The sequence below is a fragment of the Heterodontus francisci genome, chromosome 38 (genome assembly GCF_036365525.1).
Source record: "Heterodontus francisci isolate sHetFra1 chromosome 38, sHetFra1.hap1, whole genome shotgun sequence".
Lineage (NCBI taxonomy): Eukaryota > Metazoa > Chordata > Chondrichthyes > Heterodontiformes > Heterodontidae > Heterodontus > Heterodontus francisci.
This window is the reverse complement of record NC_090408.1, coordinates 43,325,342-43,338,263: the sequence shown is the minus strand read 5'-3', so window position 1 is coordinate 43,338,263 and position 12,922 is coordinate 43,325,342. Positions and strand designations below refer to the sequence as shown.

At 45.0% G+C, this 12,922-nt stretch overlaps 1 protein-coding gene across 13 annotated transcripts in view; it reads right to left on the bottom strand.

Moving 5' to 3' along the window:
- megf11 (multiple EGF-like-domains 11) overlaps positions 1–12,922 on the bottom strand; it is a 568,089-nt gene that overhangs the window by 430,074 nt on the left and 125,093 nt on the right. For all 13 annotated transcript variants that reach the window (XM_068018269.1, XM_068018268.1, XM_068018258.1 and 10 more), the window contains 2 exons: positions 6,484–6,606; positions 2,233–2,334 (listed from right to left, as the gene is read on the bottom strand). In XM_068018269.1, coding sequence (XP_067874370.1) covers positions 2,233–2,334; positions 6,484–6,596 — 215 coding nt within the window. In that variant the 5' untranslated portion in view covers positions 6,597–6,606. The remainder of the gene's footprint in view (positions 1–2,232; positions 2,335–6,483; positions 6,607–12,922) is intronic.

Sequence of the window (12,922 nt, the reverse complement as noted above, 5' to 3'; positions counted from 1 at the left end):
GATTACAAAAGCAGGGAGGTCATGTTGGAGTTGTACAGAACTTTGGTAAGGCCACAGCTGAAGTATTGTGTGCAATTCTGGTCGCCACATTATAGGAAGGATGTGATTGCATTGGAGGGGGTGCAGAGGCGATTCACCAGGATGTTGCCTGGGATGGAACATTTAAGCTATGAAGAGAGGTTGGATAGGCTTGGGTTGTTTTCACTGGAGCAGAGAAGACTGAGGGGTGACCTGATCGAGGTGTACAAGATTATGAGGGGCATGGACAGGGTGGATAGGGAGAAGCTGTTCCCCTTAGTTGAAGGGTCAGTTACCAGGGGTCACAAATTTAAGGTGAGGGGCGGGAGGTTTAAGGGGGATTTGAGGAAGAACTTTTTTACCCAGAGGGTGGTGACGGTCTGGAATGCCCTGCCTGGGAGGGTGGTAGAGGCAGGTTGCCTCACATCCTTTAAAAAGTACCTGGATGAGCACTTGGCACGTCATAACATTCAAGGCTATGGGTCAAGTGCTGGCAAATGGGATTAGGTAGATAGGTCAGGTGTTTTAATGCATCGGTGCATACTCGATGGGCTGAAGGGCCTCTTCTGCACAGTATTATTCTGTGACATAATTGCTCTGGTGAGAATACAGAGGGGAGTTACAAGAATGTTGCCAGGGATTGAAAATTGCAGCTATGAGGAAAGATTGGATAGGCTAGAGGAGGCTGAGGGGTCACTTAATTGAGGTGTACAAAATTATGAGGGGCCTCGATACAGCAGACAGGAAGGACCTGTTTCCCCTAGCGGAGAGATCATTTACCAGGGGGCACAGATTTAAGGTGATTGGTAGAAAGATTAGAGGGGACATGAGGAAAAACATTTTCATCCAGAGGGTGGTGGGTGTCTGGAATTCATTGCCCAGATCAGTGGTGGAGGCAGAAACCCTCAACTCATTTGAAAGGTACATGGACGTGCACCTGAAGTGCTGTAACCTGCAAAGCCAAGGACCAGGTGCTGGAAGGTGGGATTAGATGGGGTGGGTAGTTTTTTCAGCTGGCGTAGGCTGAATGGCCTCTTTTTGTGCCGTAACTCTTCTACGGTTCTATTATTAAGGAGTGATTTTATTGTTACGACCAGGTGAGAAAGAGGTCTAGGGTTCCCATTCAGCCTTCACCTGGTCTTACTGTAACAGTGTTTTAAATTTAAACACACTGTTTTTAGCTCCCCCTTGGTGAATCCTTGTTCACCGCTTTCCAATTATAAGGCAAAGAAATGAGCACAAACAGGCTTTCTTAGATTTAAAGAAGAAAAGTGAAATTTTATTAAACTTAAACTTAAAACTCTAATTTGGTTAACGCCTACGGATACACGCTGCACCCCATGCTAGCATGCATACGCGACATGCACATGCAAATAGAGACAGAAAAGAGAAGAAAAATTAAAGTGGAAAGGTTTGAGGCAATATCCAATGAGCCATTGTTATGGTTCTTCGAGTTCACTGTATAGTCCTTGATTATAGGTAGTTCTTGCTTTTCGTTGGGGCCCAGTATTCTTCTTAAATCTTGTTCACTGTAGGAGACTTTTCTCTCTTGGGATTCATGTGTCTCCAGTGGGTATTTGGAGTTCCATGAGAAAGAGATGGGAGCAGACAGGACGGGAGAGGAGGTCTTTTCAATCCAGGAGCAAAGAACCTTCTGCCAGTTTAAACACTGTCTCTACAATTTAAAACTCCCCAATTTGGCCAGCAGGGTAGTCATGTGACCGACTGGTTTGACCAGGTCTGTTCTGTGTATTGTACTGGAGCAGGGGATAGCTCCTTTGTTCCAACACTGTCTGCTAATATGCAAAAATGTCTTTCCAGTCATGGGCCTGGCAACCCCTTGTAACAGGCCTTCTCTTCTTTCCAGCAATAATTTGAAATTTAATGTCCATGTGGTGAAATTAATGTGCCTCATTCTTGGCAGGTGGGGACCTGCATGACATTATCAAGAGCTACAGATGACATCGCAACAATGCACACCTGTTTTATAACATTATCTGAACTAATTGATGAGATTATTATCTGGGACAGTCCAATGTATTCACTTTTTTTTAATCCTGCGGTGAGTTATTATAGTTTCTCTCAATTTTTTTTAACCACAGCATCAGGAGTCACGGTGAACAGCCAAGAAACTCCATATAATTGATAAACAATTAAATCCTCACCGAAGAATTAATCATTGATCTATATATGTTTGCTGTACTTGAAACTAACCTGTGTCTGGTACACTTAAACCAATTAAGAATATCAGTGCATCTCGTGTAGTAGACTTGGTCGAAGGGGTGGGCATAGGATTCCTGAACAGTGACAGCATAACTGAGAAAACAAAACATAAAACACTTGTCCATTAAAATTGTTTGATAATGAGAACTGAAAAGGGGAAGAAAATACAAAAATATTAAGCATAAGGCCAGATATTGATCTTCTAAAATATTAAAATAACACAGTTTTTGTTTACTACATCATTTTCTGTCAAAGAACATGGGTTTACATAACATGCTGATTACCACTGGTAAATAAAGACTTGAAATCCATGACAATATTGGTTTCCCGTTTCATTCAAAAATTACGGGAATTCATCTAGATCAGAAATTTGTTACCACTTTATAAAAAAAACAAATTGAGCATATTGGTTTTTATTGCATTTCAGTATATAGCAAAATGTTTCAACCAGTGAACCTGCTGATTTGAAATATTCTTCAATAAAGTAAAATTAAAAGCATTCTGTTTCATCATTGCAAGTTCTCAGGGTCACATTTCTATATTTGTATTGTACCTTTTGTTTTCTGGTGTTCAGTTGCTCTCAGATTACTCATTCTTATTTCTCTTTCCTGCCCATAGTAAAATGTATGGCTCCACTTAGCAATTCCCACAAGCAGGAGCTCCCAGTGTGGATAATCACCAGCAAAAAACTTTATCCTACTATTCCATGGTATTATGAATAGAAGTAATTACCTGCTCTTTGATGCTCAAATGAACTTAGCATCCCAGACTGTGCCAAATTTCCAAATGTGTGCTTATGGTGCAAAACTTTTTCACCACTGGGCATATCATGAATTTGCTGGCACACTCCTTATGATTTTCCACCCATCAATTTCAATTTTACCAGACAGTTCATCTCATGTAGATGTTCTCATGGTACTGTGGATCTCTCCTGATGAGAATGAAGGCTGGAGATGAAAGTTTCCTCTCATGAATGCCTCCTCCAGAGGCTTCCACCCAAATTTGTGCAAATCTTCTCCAAATTGGCACAGGAAATGAGGGAGGTGAGGGTGTTCTTCAGCTCTCTTACCACTTTCCTGTTCCTACAACTATAGGGTACCAAGGTGCAGAGTTATCCAAAACAGTTGGGCTTTGCAGCTGTGAACCCCTTGGATGAAAGGGTTTGAGGGGGAGCTTCCTGACTTCTGTTTAGAGCCCCATTTTTCAGTGCAGGACCCTGCCAGGCAATAGTGCAAACAGTCCATGCTTCTGCATCGGCCCACTAAATTTCGTTGTGTCAAGGCCTGACAGGCAGTCTACTTCAACAACAACAACTTATATTTATATAACACCGTTAATGTAATAAAAACATTTAAACAAAATTTAAATAAAATGAGCCACATGAGGACATATTAGGTCAGATGACCAAAAGCTTGGTCAAAGAGTTATGTCTTAAGGAGTATTTTCAAGGAGGAAAGCAAGCTACAGAGGCGAAGAGGCGTAGGGAGGGTATTCCAGAGCTTAGGGCGTAGGCAACTGAAGACATGGCCACAAAGGTGGAGCAATTAAAGTCAGGGATGCGCAAGAGGCCAGAATTAGAGGGGCACAGATATTTCGGAGGGTTGTAGGGCTGGAGGAGATTACAAAGATAGGGAGGGGTGAGGCCATGGTGGGATTTAAAAACAAGGATGAGAATTTTAAAACCAAGACATTGCTTGAGCGTGAGCCAATGTAGGTCAGCCACCACAGGGGTGATAAGGGAACTGAACCTGATGTGAGTTAACATACAGGCAGCAGAGCTTTGGATGATCTTAGGTTTATAGAGGGTAGAATGTGGGAGACCAGCCAGGACTGTATTGGAAAGGTCATGTCTAGAGGTAACCAAGGCATGAATGAGGGTTTCAGCAGCAGATGAACTGAGACAGGAGCGAAGTCGAGCGATGTTACGGAGGTGGAAATAGGCTGTCTTAGCGATAGTGCAAATATGTGGTTGGAAGCTCATCTCTGGGTCACATGTGACACCAAGGTTGCGAACAAACTGGCTTAATCTCGGACTGTTGCCAGGGAGAGGGATGGAGTCCATAGCTAGGAAAAGGAGTTTGGAGCGGGGACCAAAAACGATGGCTTCCGTCTTTCCAATATTTAATTGGAGGAAATTTCTACTCATCCAGTACTGGATGTCAGATAAGCAGTCTGACAGTTTAGCAACAGTCTTCAGTCTTAACTTCAGATGCACTCTGAACAACAGAGGCCTGTTATAATCTGGAATGCACTACCTGAAAAGGTGGTGGAGCCAGATTCCACAGGAACTTTCAAAAGACAACTGGTCATGTACTTAGAGAGAATTAATTTGCATATTATGGGGAAAAAACTGGGCTCAGGACTAAATTAGACAACTCTTTCAAAGAGCTAGCAGAGACCAGACATGGGCAGGGCCCCTGATTTGAGGCATTTGCCAATTCATTGAGATCATTGTTGTTCAAATTCTACTACTGTCCAGTGAGGGAAATGCTTTTACTCTATTCTACTTCTTTAAAAGTATGGGGCTGAGATCAGGAATAATGGATTTAAAGCTGTATTTACCACTCTGTGACAACGCATTTTTTAAACTATGATATGTCGCACTCTCTATTTTTATCATTTGATTCCTAAGGATAAAATTCCCATTTTATTATATTGGAAGTGCTATTTCATAAGTACAAGTTGGTGCTTGAATCAGATATTTCTTCGAGGAAATTAGACAGATTGTCATAAATGTTTAATAATCAACATTTAATCCTAAAGGGCACTAAAGGTCATTTGCTGCAGGCTCCCATTGCAATGTGATTTATTAACATCTGCATAACAAAGTCATCATGTGATGTACAACAAATCAATACCAGTATTTAATCTGGCTTTTCTCTTGATTGGAATGTTGTGCTCATAACAATTCACTCAATCAATAGTTTGTGCTTTTGGTTAGCAAATCCCTTTACAAAAAAAAAGTAGGAAGTCTTGGTTTCTTGATTAACCTCAAGAATCACTGCAATAATTAATTTCTTGCTGCTTAAATAAGATTTTAAAACTACAGGAAAAAATTTATAACAGTACCATCTTGTACTTTGTATTTTATTAATTATAGTCTCTGAGAAGAGTTTAAGCTACTAATTCACCTCTCTTTTTGCAAGTAATTTTTATAGTTACAATATCAGAATACAGTTCTAGTTTGATTGAAATTTGTAACTAATCCCACACAGAAAAAAATGTAGTATGACCCAACAATAATGTAATCCTGTTAGTAATAAAAATGTAATTAGGTACATGTTAACTTCCCGTTTGTTTTGAACCTGATACAATCACTTCCAGTTGAAGAAACAAGAGGTGAGTGTCCACCTTTGTTAATAATGAACATTCCATCTTACATTTAGTTTAGTTTAGTTTAGAGATACAGCACTGAAACAGGCCCTTCGGCCCACCGAGTCTGTGCCGACCATCAACCACCCATTTATACTAATCCTACACTAAGCCCATATTCCTACCACATCCCCACCTGTCCCTATATATTTCCCTACCACCTACCTATGCTAGGGGCAATTTATAATGGCCAATTAACCTATCAACCTGCAAGTCTTTGGCATGTGGGAGGAAACCGGAGCACCCGGAGGAAACCCACGCAGACACAGGGAGAACTTGCAAACTCCGCACAGGCAGTACCCAGAATCGAACCCGGGTCCCTGGAGCTGTGAGGCTGCGGTGCTAACCACTGCGCCACTGTGCCTTATTGTATGAATACAGATGATTCTAGGTATGAATCTTAATGTCACATAGTGTCAAATAATTCTGGTTTAGAACTACATAAAAATATTGTTTTTATGAAATCTGAAAATTTGCTTTTTATGTTTCTCTATTTTGCAACTAATTTTCTTCCCTTGTCTCTTTTCTTAAAGATATTGAAACCTTATTGGGGGTAGTGCTCCAAATTCACCAAGTGTTGCCACCTTTCATGTGGAATTTTTATCAGAAGCTTTCTGGAAATGTGTCTGGACTGTATTACATGGATTCTCACTATCAATTTGGAATGCGACTTACTCAAAAATATAAAAGATAATGATCAGGCAGAATTCCCCTCCCCCTTTAAAAACAGTATACAAAATGAATATTAATATTTCTACGAGCAGCTATACCAATTAAAGTATCCAAATTCTTTAATTTTGTGAACAATAAAAAATTAAAACAACATACAAAATGGATGAGTGCAAAGGAAGCCTGAACTATTGGGTTTACCTTTCCCAGTGGCTGCACACATTGGGATCATCAGGATTCAGACACCATACTACTCTTGCTAGGTAGCAGATTATAACCACGCTTTGGCACCAACTGAAGGCAGCACAAACCATTCTTTCAAATCTAAAGAAAACAAGGAATTAATTAAAACTCTTGTGTAATTTATCCCCACAAGACCAGTATGTACACATTTCCTCTATGTGGGAAATCCACCTGGCTTCCATTCAGAATTTCCCTATGGTGGAATGGTGTAAGATCAGGAACTCGGCTTGTGAAGAAGGAAGGGTTCATACATACATTCGACCTTACCATAGCACAGCACATAGAAGCTTGGAAGCAGTGTTCTATATTGTCCCCGATTTAACCTACTGTATTGAAAATGCAGTGTTTTCATCTGTCACGATGGCTCAGTTAACACATTTGCTGCCCATTATGGAACTGAGCTATACACAGCAAAAGGTCCCACAGCAGTAAAAAGTATGCATGTGTAAGATATCAGGGGAGAACAAAACTGAGCTTGGTGATGATTTGGAATAGATTGCCAAGGTACTAGGGGCCACCCAGATCCCAGTTTGGTCAACAGCTTCAGAAAATGAGGAGAGGCAATTGCAAGGGCATGAGAATTTTCTTTCAAAAAGGAAATACAGAATGTTATTGCTGTGCAGAAACTACTCTCACACTTACATTTCCTAAACCTACTGAATACTAGTTATGATCTATATCTTTATATGTTTCCCCACATATTGCAGTAAGTACTTTGGAGGGTCACAGCTGTCAGCAGTCACTGGAACGTAATCTGCTTGCTGCACATCATCCCAGCATATTCAGTTCACTAAGATGATTACATATCGGGGTCCTATGAAGTACTGAAATTGCGAAAGTGGTAGAAATCAATATATAGAAAAAAAACACAAGCACAAGTTAGATGTAGGTGTAAGTACACATTATTCAAAGCACTTATCACTACACTGAAGTTACCCTATAGCCATAACTGCTGCCATAAAAGTGGGAAAGATACATAAGAATCAGTTAGGAAAATAACCCAAATGATGTCAAGAAGACTTAACCCATGCACTTCCCCCATTTCACACACAATATTCTATTCATATGATGGAGTGATGTTTTCAGATATGCTGCAAAGCTGACCTATGGGGTTCTATGGAGTTCTGATGAAAGGTCATCGACCTGAAACGTTGTGCTGGATTTTCTCTCTGGGACAGAGGTTGGGACTGTTTCCGGTTCCCAATCCCACCCCCACTCACTTGTGATTTTCCCCAGGGCAGTGAATTAATGGCCAGAGGTCAAATTTGCCATCCAATTAAGGATGGTAGGTGGGCTCTCGAAGCTGGAGAGCAAATCAGCGGCCTTCCAGCTTGAAAGGAGCAGAATGCTTCAATGTAATGTAAATAAAAGAGAGAGGGCACTTCAAGTGGATGCGCCCTCTCTCCAGCTTTTTTAAATCTTTAATTAAAAATAGATTCAGTAGCCAGGCCACCGCAGTGGGGGGGAGGAGGGGGGAGGAACCTCTGTACAGGGCAGCCTGCGGCTGCTCCAGTGCCTGGTCAGGCAGGGAGGGCCTCTAGGCCTCTGGGGAGCGCTAGCCCCCCAATCTGCCGCCACATACTTGCCTCCAGGCACCTAAACTGGCCCCCGCGACCTGTGGGGAAAATAGAGGCCAATTGGAAAATTCCAGTCAGCCTCCTTGAATTGGCCTCAATTAGCCTGTTAGTGAGCCTGGTCGGCTACCCATCACATGCAGGTGGGTAGCCCAGGCAGCCCCTGGTCCCACCTCTGCAAAAGTGGCCCAGAGGTCGGATGGAGCCGGAGAACCAGCACACTGGCCGGTGGGGCTATTTTTAACTCCTGCCCACCTCTGATGCTGGCCCAGGCGGGGACCTAAAATCCAGCCCGTTAACTCTGCTTTTCTCTCCACAGAGGCTGCCAGACCGGCTGAGTATTTACATCATGTTCTGTTTTTATTTCAGATTTCCAGTGTCAAAAGTATTTTGCTTTTGACCTATGGGAATGTTGCCTCATTCGTATGACCACCTCATGCAGCACCACATCCAGTGCACTAGCCCTAAAACACAGGGTGACTTGCTGGAATGCCCTGTTACTTATCTGCAGGCTCATAGCTCCACATTTGATTTCCTTACAGTTAATTTTTTCCCATCACTTCTTTTCCCTTTCAGCCTTGCCAAAAGTCAACATAGGGCTGGATTTTGTAACACAGACGCCGGTCCCGCTGTCCGGACCGGAAGTGGGTGCACAGCACGTTAGGGGCAAGTGCAGCCAGATACACTCCAGCGGTGGCCAGCTAACTTCAGGCCTTGAAGCACAGGGGCCAACCAATTATGTGGTCGGAGTAGGGGCAGAAGGAGCAAGGTCAGGGTCCACAGCCTTTGCAGCATCCAATGCCTTCAGTCGTTTCTCGATATCATGCGGAGTGAATCGAATTGGCTGATGTCTGGCATCTGTGATGCTGGGGACTTCAGGAGGAGGCTGAGATGGATCATTAACTCGGCACTTCTGGCTGAAGATTGATGCAAATGCTTCACCCTTATCTTCCACACTGATGAGCTGGGCTCCCCCATTATTAAGGACAGGGTTATTTGTGGAGCCACCTCCTCCAGTTAGTTGTTTAATTGGATGTGACAAGACTGCAGAGCTTAGATCTGATTCGTTGGTTATGGGATTGCTTAGCTCTGTCTATCGCATGCTGCTTACACAATTTGGCATTCAAGTCGTCCTGTGTTGACACCTCACTTTGAGTTCCTACTCACATTACCATCCAAATGCCGACTCTGACCCTTGATCCACCTCAAATCCACCTCGATGCTATTGCTGAGTCCCATTCCCTCCCCATGATGCCCTAGGGTACCCAATCCTGATTCTCGACCTTCCCCACCCCCCCAACAGAATCCATTGGCCCCCACTGACTGTGACCTTTCCCTCTGCCAGCCAGTACTGAGTTCGCCCCACAGGTCCCTGATTTTGACAGCACTAATCCCTCCCCTTAGGCCCATCATAAAGTTCAGTCCATGAAATCACTGAACTCAGACACAAGTGCACAAAGCCCCAACTGGTGTATGCCACGTTTAAACGAAAGTGAACTGGGTGGCATGGGAATACCGCTTGCCGCTAACTTAATCTGGCAGGTAGGACTTAATGGTATGGAAATTCAAGCAAAACTGCAATTCTGCATTGTGCGGGTGGAACCCTCGACCGCCGCAAACTCACCATGACTTAATTGCGATAAAAAAAAAACTGCCATCAGATATCAGAAAAAACTCACGCCTAATTAAATCACCCCACACGCCACCAAAGCCGCTCTTGCAGGGCCCATAAAATTCCCCCCCCCCCCAAGTCTCTGACAGTCAGAGGACTGTGGGAGGCCAGGCCCATGCTGAGCCCCAGCCTCTGGTGCCACCAGCATCACGGGAAATACTGCAGCTAAAGCGAGAGGTTAGGCAACATCTGTCAGAGATGCCATTGGATATACATGCCCGACAGCAGACGATGGAGGAGTCCATCCAGGCCTTGAGTGGTGCACTGTCTCTGACTGGTGCATGAGTGGCGTTCTCCATTGAGAGATGGTGGCTCTGAATGGCAGCCACATCCAGCGGAGCACTCAGTGTCTGCAGGACATTCGTGCAGGCCTGCATACCCTCGTCTTGATTATGGGCACAAGGCACCAGTGGCAAGGTGAGAGGGGGATAAGGGACATGGAGTCACCACCAGGTTCACTACGCTGTCAAGTCACGAGAGGCAAACATTAGCCTTGCTAGGGAGGAGGTGCGGCTGGCCACCCTGCTGGGGGCTCCTCTCATGGTGCTTCTGAGCAGTTCCTCTGCTCCTCAGCCAGTGATGCCAGGTCTTCCATCATCCCTGATGACAGAGGGTGCTACTGTTTCTGTGCAGGAGGATCCCAGCATGCCAGGGCGCACTAGGCAACCAAAGGATGACTGCCAAGGTCATCCCTAGCCAAAGAGCAGCAAAGTCAGCAGCCTGCCTCCATCTCAGCTGACAGCGCAGTGGAGGCACCTCGTAGGAGTTCATGCAGACGAATGAGGAAGAGCACGTATATTCACTGGGTTATCACAGGTAATTGTGTGCTGTGGGTGGAAAGGGCAACGTGTTGTAAAGCTCATTAAAATTCTTTTCTAAAGCAAACAGATATCCCTTCTCTTCCATTAGGCCATTGGCCCTTCGTTTAAACCCAGCCTCTGTGGAGAAGCTGGAGGCAAGGCATCATGCTGTGGTGGGTCAAGTCTGGAGCCTGGCCTGCTCAGCAATGTGCAACTGATCAATGAGTGACTGCTTCCTGAAGGAAGAAAGGTGACAACAGAGCTGCATAAAGCTAAGTCTTTATTGGTCAAGCTACAACTGGCAGTAAGGATCAAAGGAAATGCTAATGTATATGGGCGTCACGAGCCTCCCTTGCACATAGTATCTCATGGTGAGTCTCCTGTTGTCCCTGGGGTCCTTCACCTAGCATTGCTTGACCATCTTTCCCCACCGCATCCTCATCGTCCAAGAAGGCAGTACGCGCCTCATTATCTTCAATACTCAACGGTTCCTCCCTCTACAGCGCCAAGTTGAGCAGTGCACAGCAAACCATCACAATACACAAGACCTTCGCTGGGGTATTCTGAAGGGCTCCATTGGACCAATCTAGGCACTGGAATCTTATCTTCAGGACACCAAAGGTCTGCTCTATGGTCGCACATGTTGTCCCATGTCTTCAACAGGGTCCCCAAAGCCTGGATGAATGAGGCCATGATAGGTGGCCTCTCCCTAAGTACAAGTTCATCCCTCCCAGGGACTCCCCTTTCCCCCCACCCCTTGCAATAGCCTCCCTGCACTTCTGGGACCTTTGCCCCCACTTGATGCCTAATGCCCTCCCCTATCCACCCTGTCTGGCAGTCGATGCTGCCTCACCCGATGGCCTCCTCTTGCAGACAGCAATGAGCTCCTGCTTCCATGTCACCACCTTGATGCAGGCGAGCCTCTGAAGCCCATGAATCCCATGTGCCATTTATAAAGTTCAAACCCACAAATAAAATCACTGTCAATAGGCCTCTTCACTACCTTAATTACCTGCCCGCAGCATCGCCATCTGAACTCCGCCTTCCGTCTTTGGCGCCATCGGCAAAATTGAGATGGGATGTCTCCCATCCAATTTTATGTCCCCTGCCAACTACTCCACCACCCCCCCCCCCACCCCCTGACCAGTTCCTGGCCCTAAGGTCTGCATAAAATTCTGCCCCTCACGTTGAAATGCCCTTTGAACGTTTCCAAAGGCATCAAGTTTTTGTCATCCGATTAAACACTTTCCTTTTGTCTCAAAAACCCTTTCAATTGAAACTACAATACAATTTTCCAGGCTACCTCCCTCCACTTAGATTTGTCAATAAGTAAAAATGAGTTGACCCAAAAATATTGATTGCTATATGTTGCATTTGCTTCAGTTCTTAATCATTTACGACTGAGTCATGCCAGTACACAAAGATCATTGCCTATGTTTGCATGGTACAATATAGTACAATTAAGGCTAAGGGAGTAAACCCTAACAGAAAATCCGGAGCGGAACCCCGTAGGCGGTCATGTGTCACCTTTGACATGTTTCCGGCAGTTCCTGCAGCCATACCGGTGCCAAACGTCGTGCTCTGCACTCCTTTGGACCCCACCAGAAAGGCCGAGAGGGGGGTATTGATGCTTGGGCAACTCACAACCTCCATACATTTGCCCAGGCATGCGCCATGGAGAGGTCACTCCATAGTCGCCTCACAGCGACCGAAACAACACGGAAGGCAGCAGTTACGGGTTATAAGTCCAACTCAATTGGCGTAGAGATTGGGCGCCACGGGTTGCCTTTGTCGGTGGGAGAGGTCATCGCACCTCACTGGACAGCTACTGCCCGCCTTAAACAGGGCAACCCCTGGTCAATAAGGTTCTGTCCCGCCACAGTCCACCTGCTTCAATGGGTGCTTGGAGCTCAGGGTCATTGCCCGAAAAGCGGACTGCAACACCGCACCAAACAGCACGAAAAAAGGAAAGAAGTTACCAGCCCTTCGTTTTGCAAGCTGGAACGTCAGAACTATGTGGAGTGGCCTGTCGGAAGACCTTACACAAATCAATGATTCTCGGAAGACCGCCATCATTAACAAGGAGCTCCGTAGACTCAACATGGACATTGCAGCACTTCAGGAGACACGCCTCCCTGCGAGTGGATCTCTAACAGAGCAAGACTACACCTTCTTCTGGCAGGGTAGGGATCGTGAAGAACCAAGACAGCATGGAATGGGCTTCGCCATCCGAAACTCTTTGCTCAGCGTAATAGAGCCACCTTCAAATGGCTCGGAACGCATACTGTCCATCCGACTGCTCACCGCCTCTGGTCCAGTACACCTACTCAGCATCTACGCTCCAACACTCT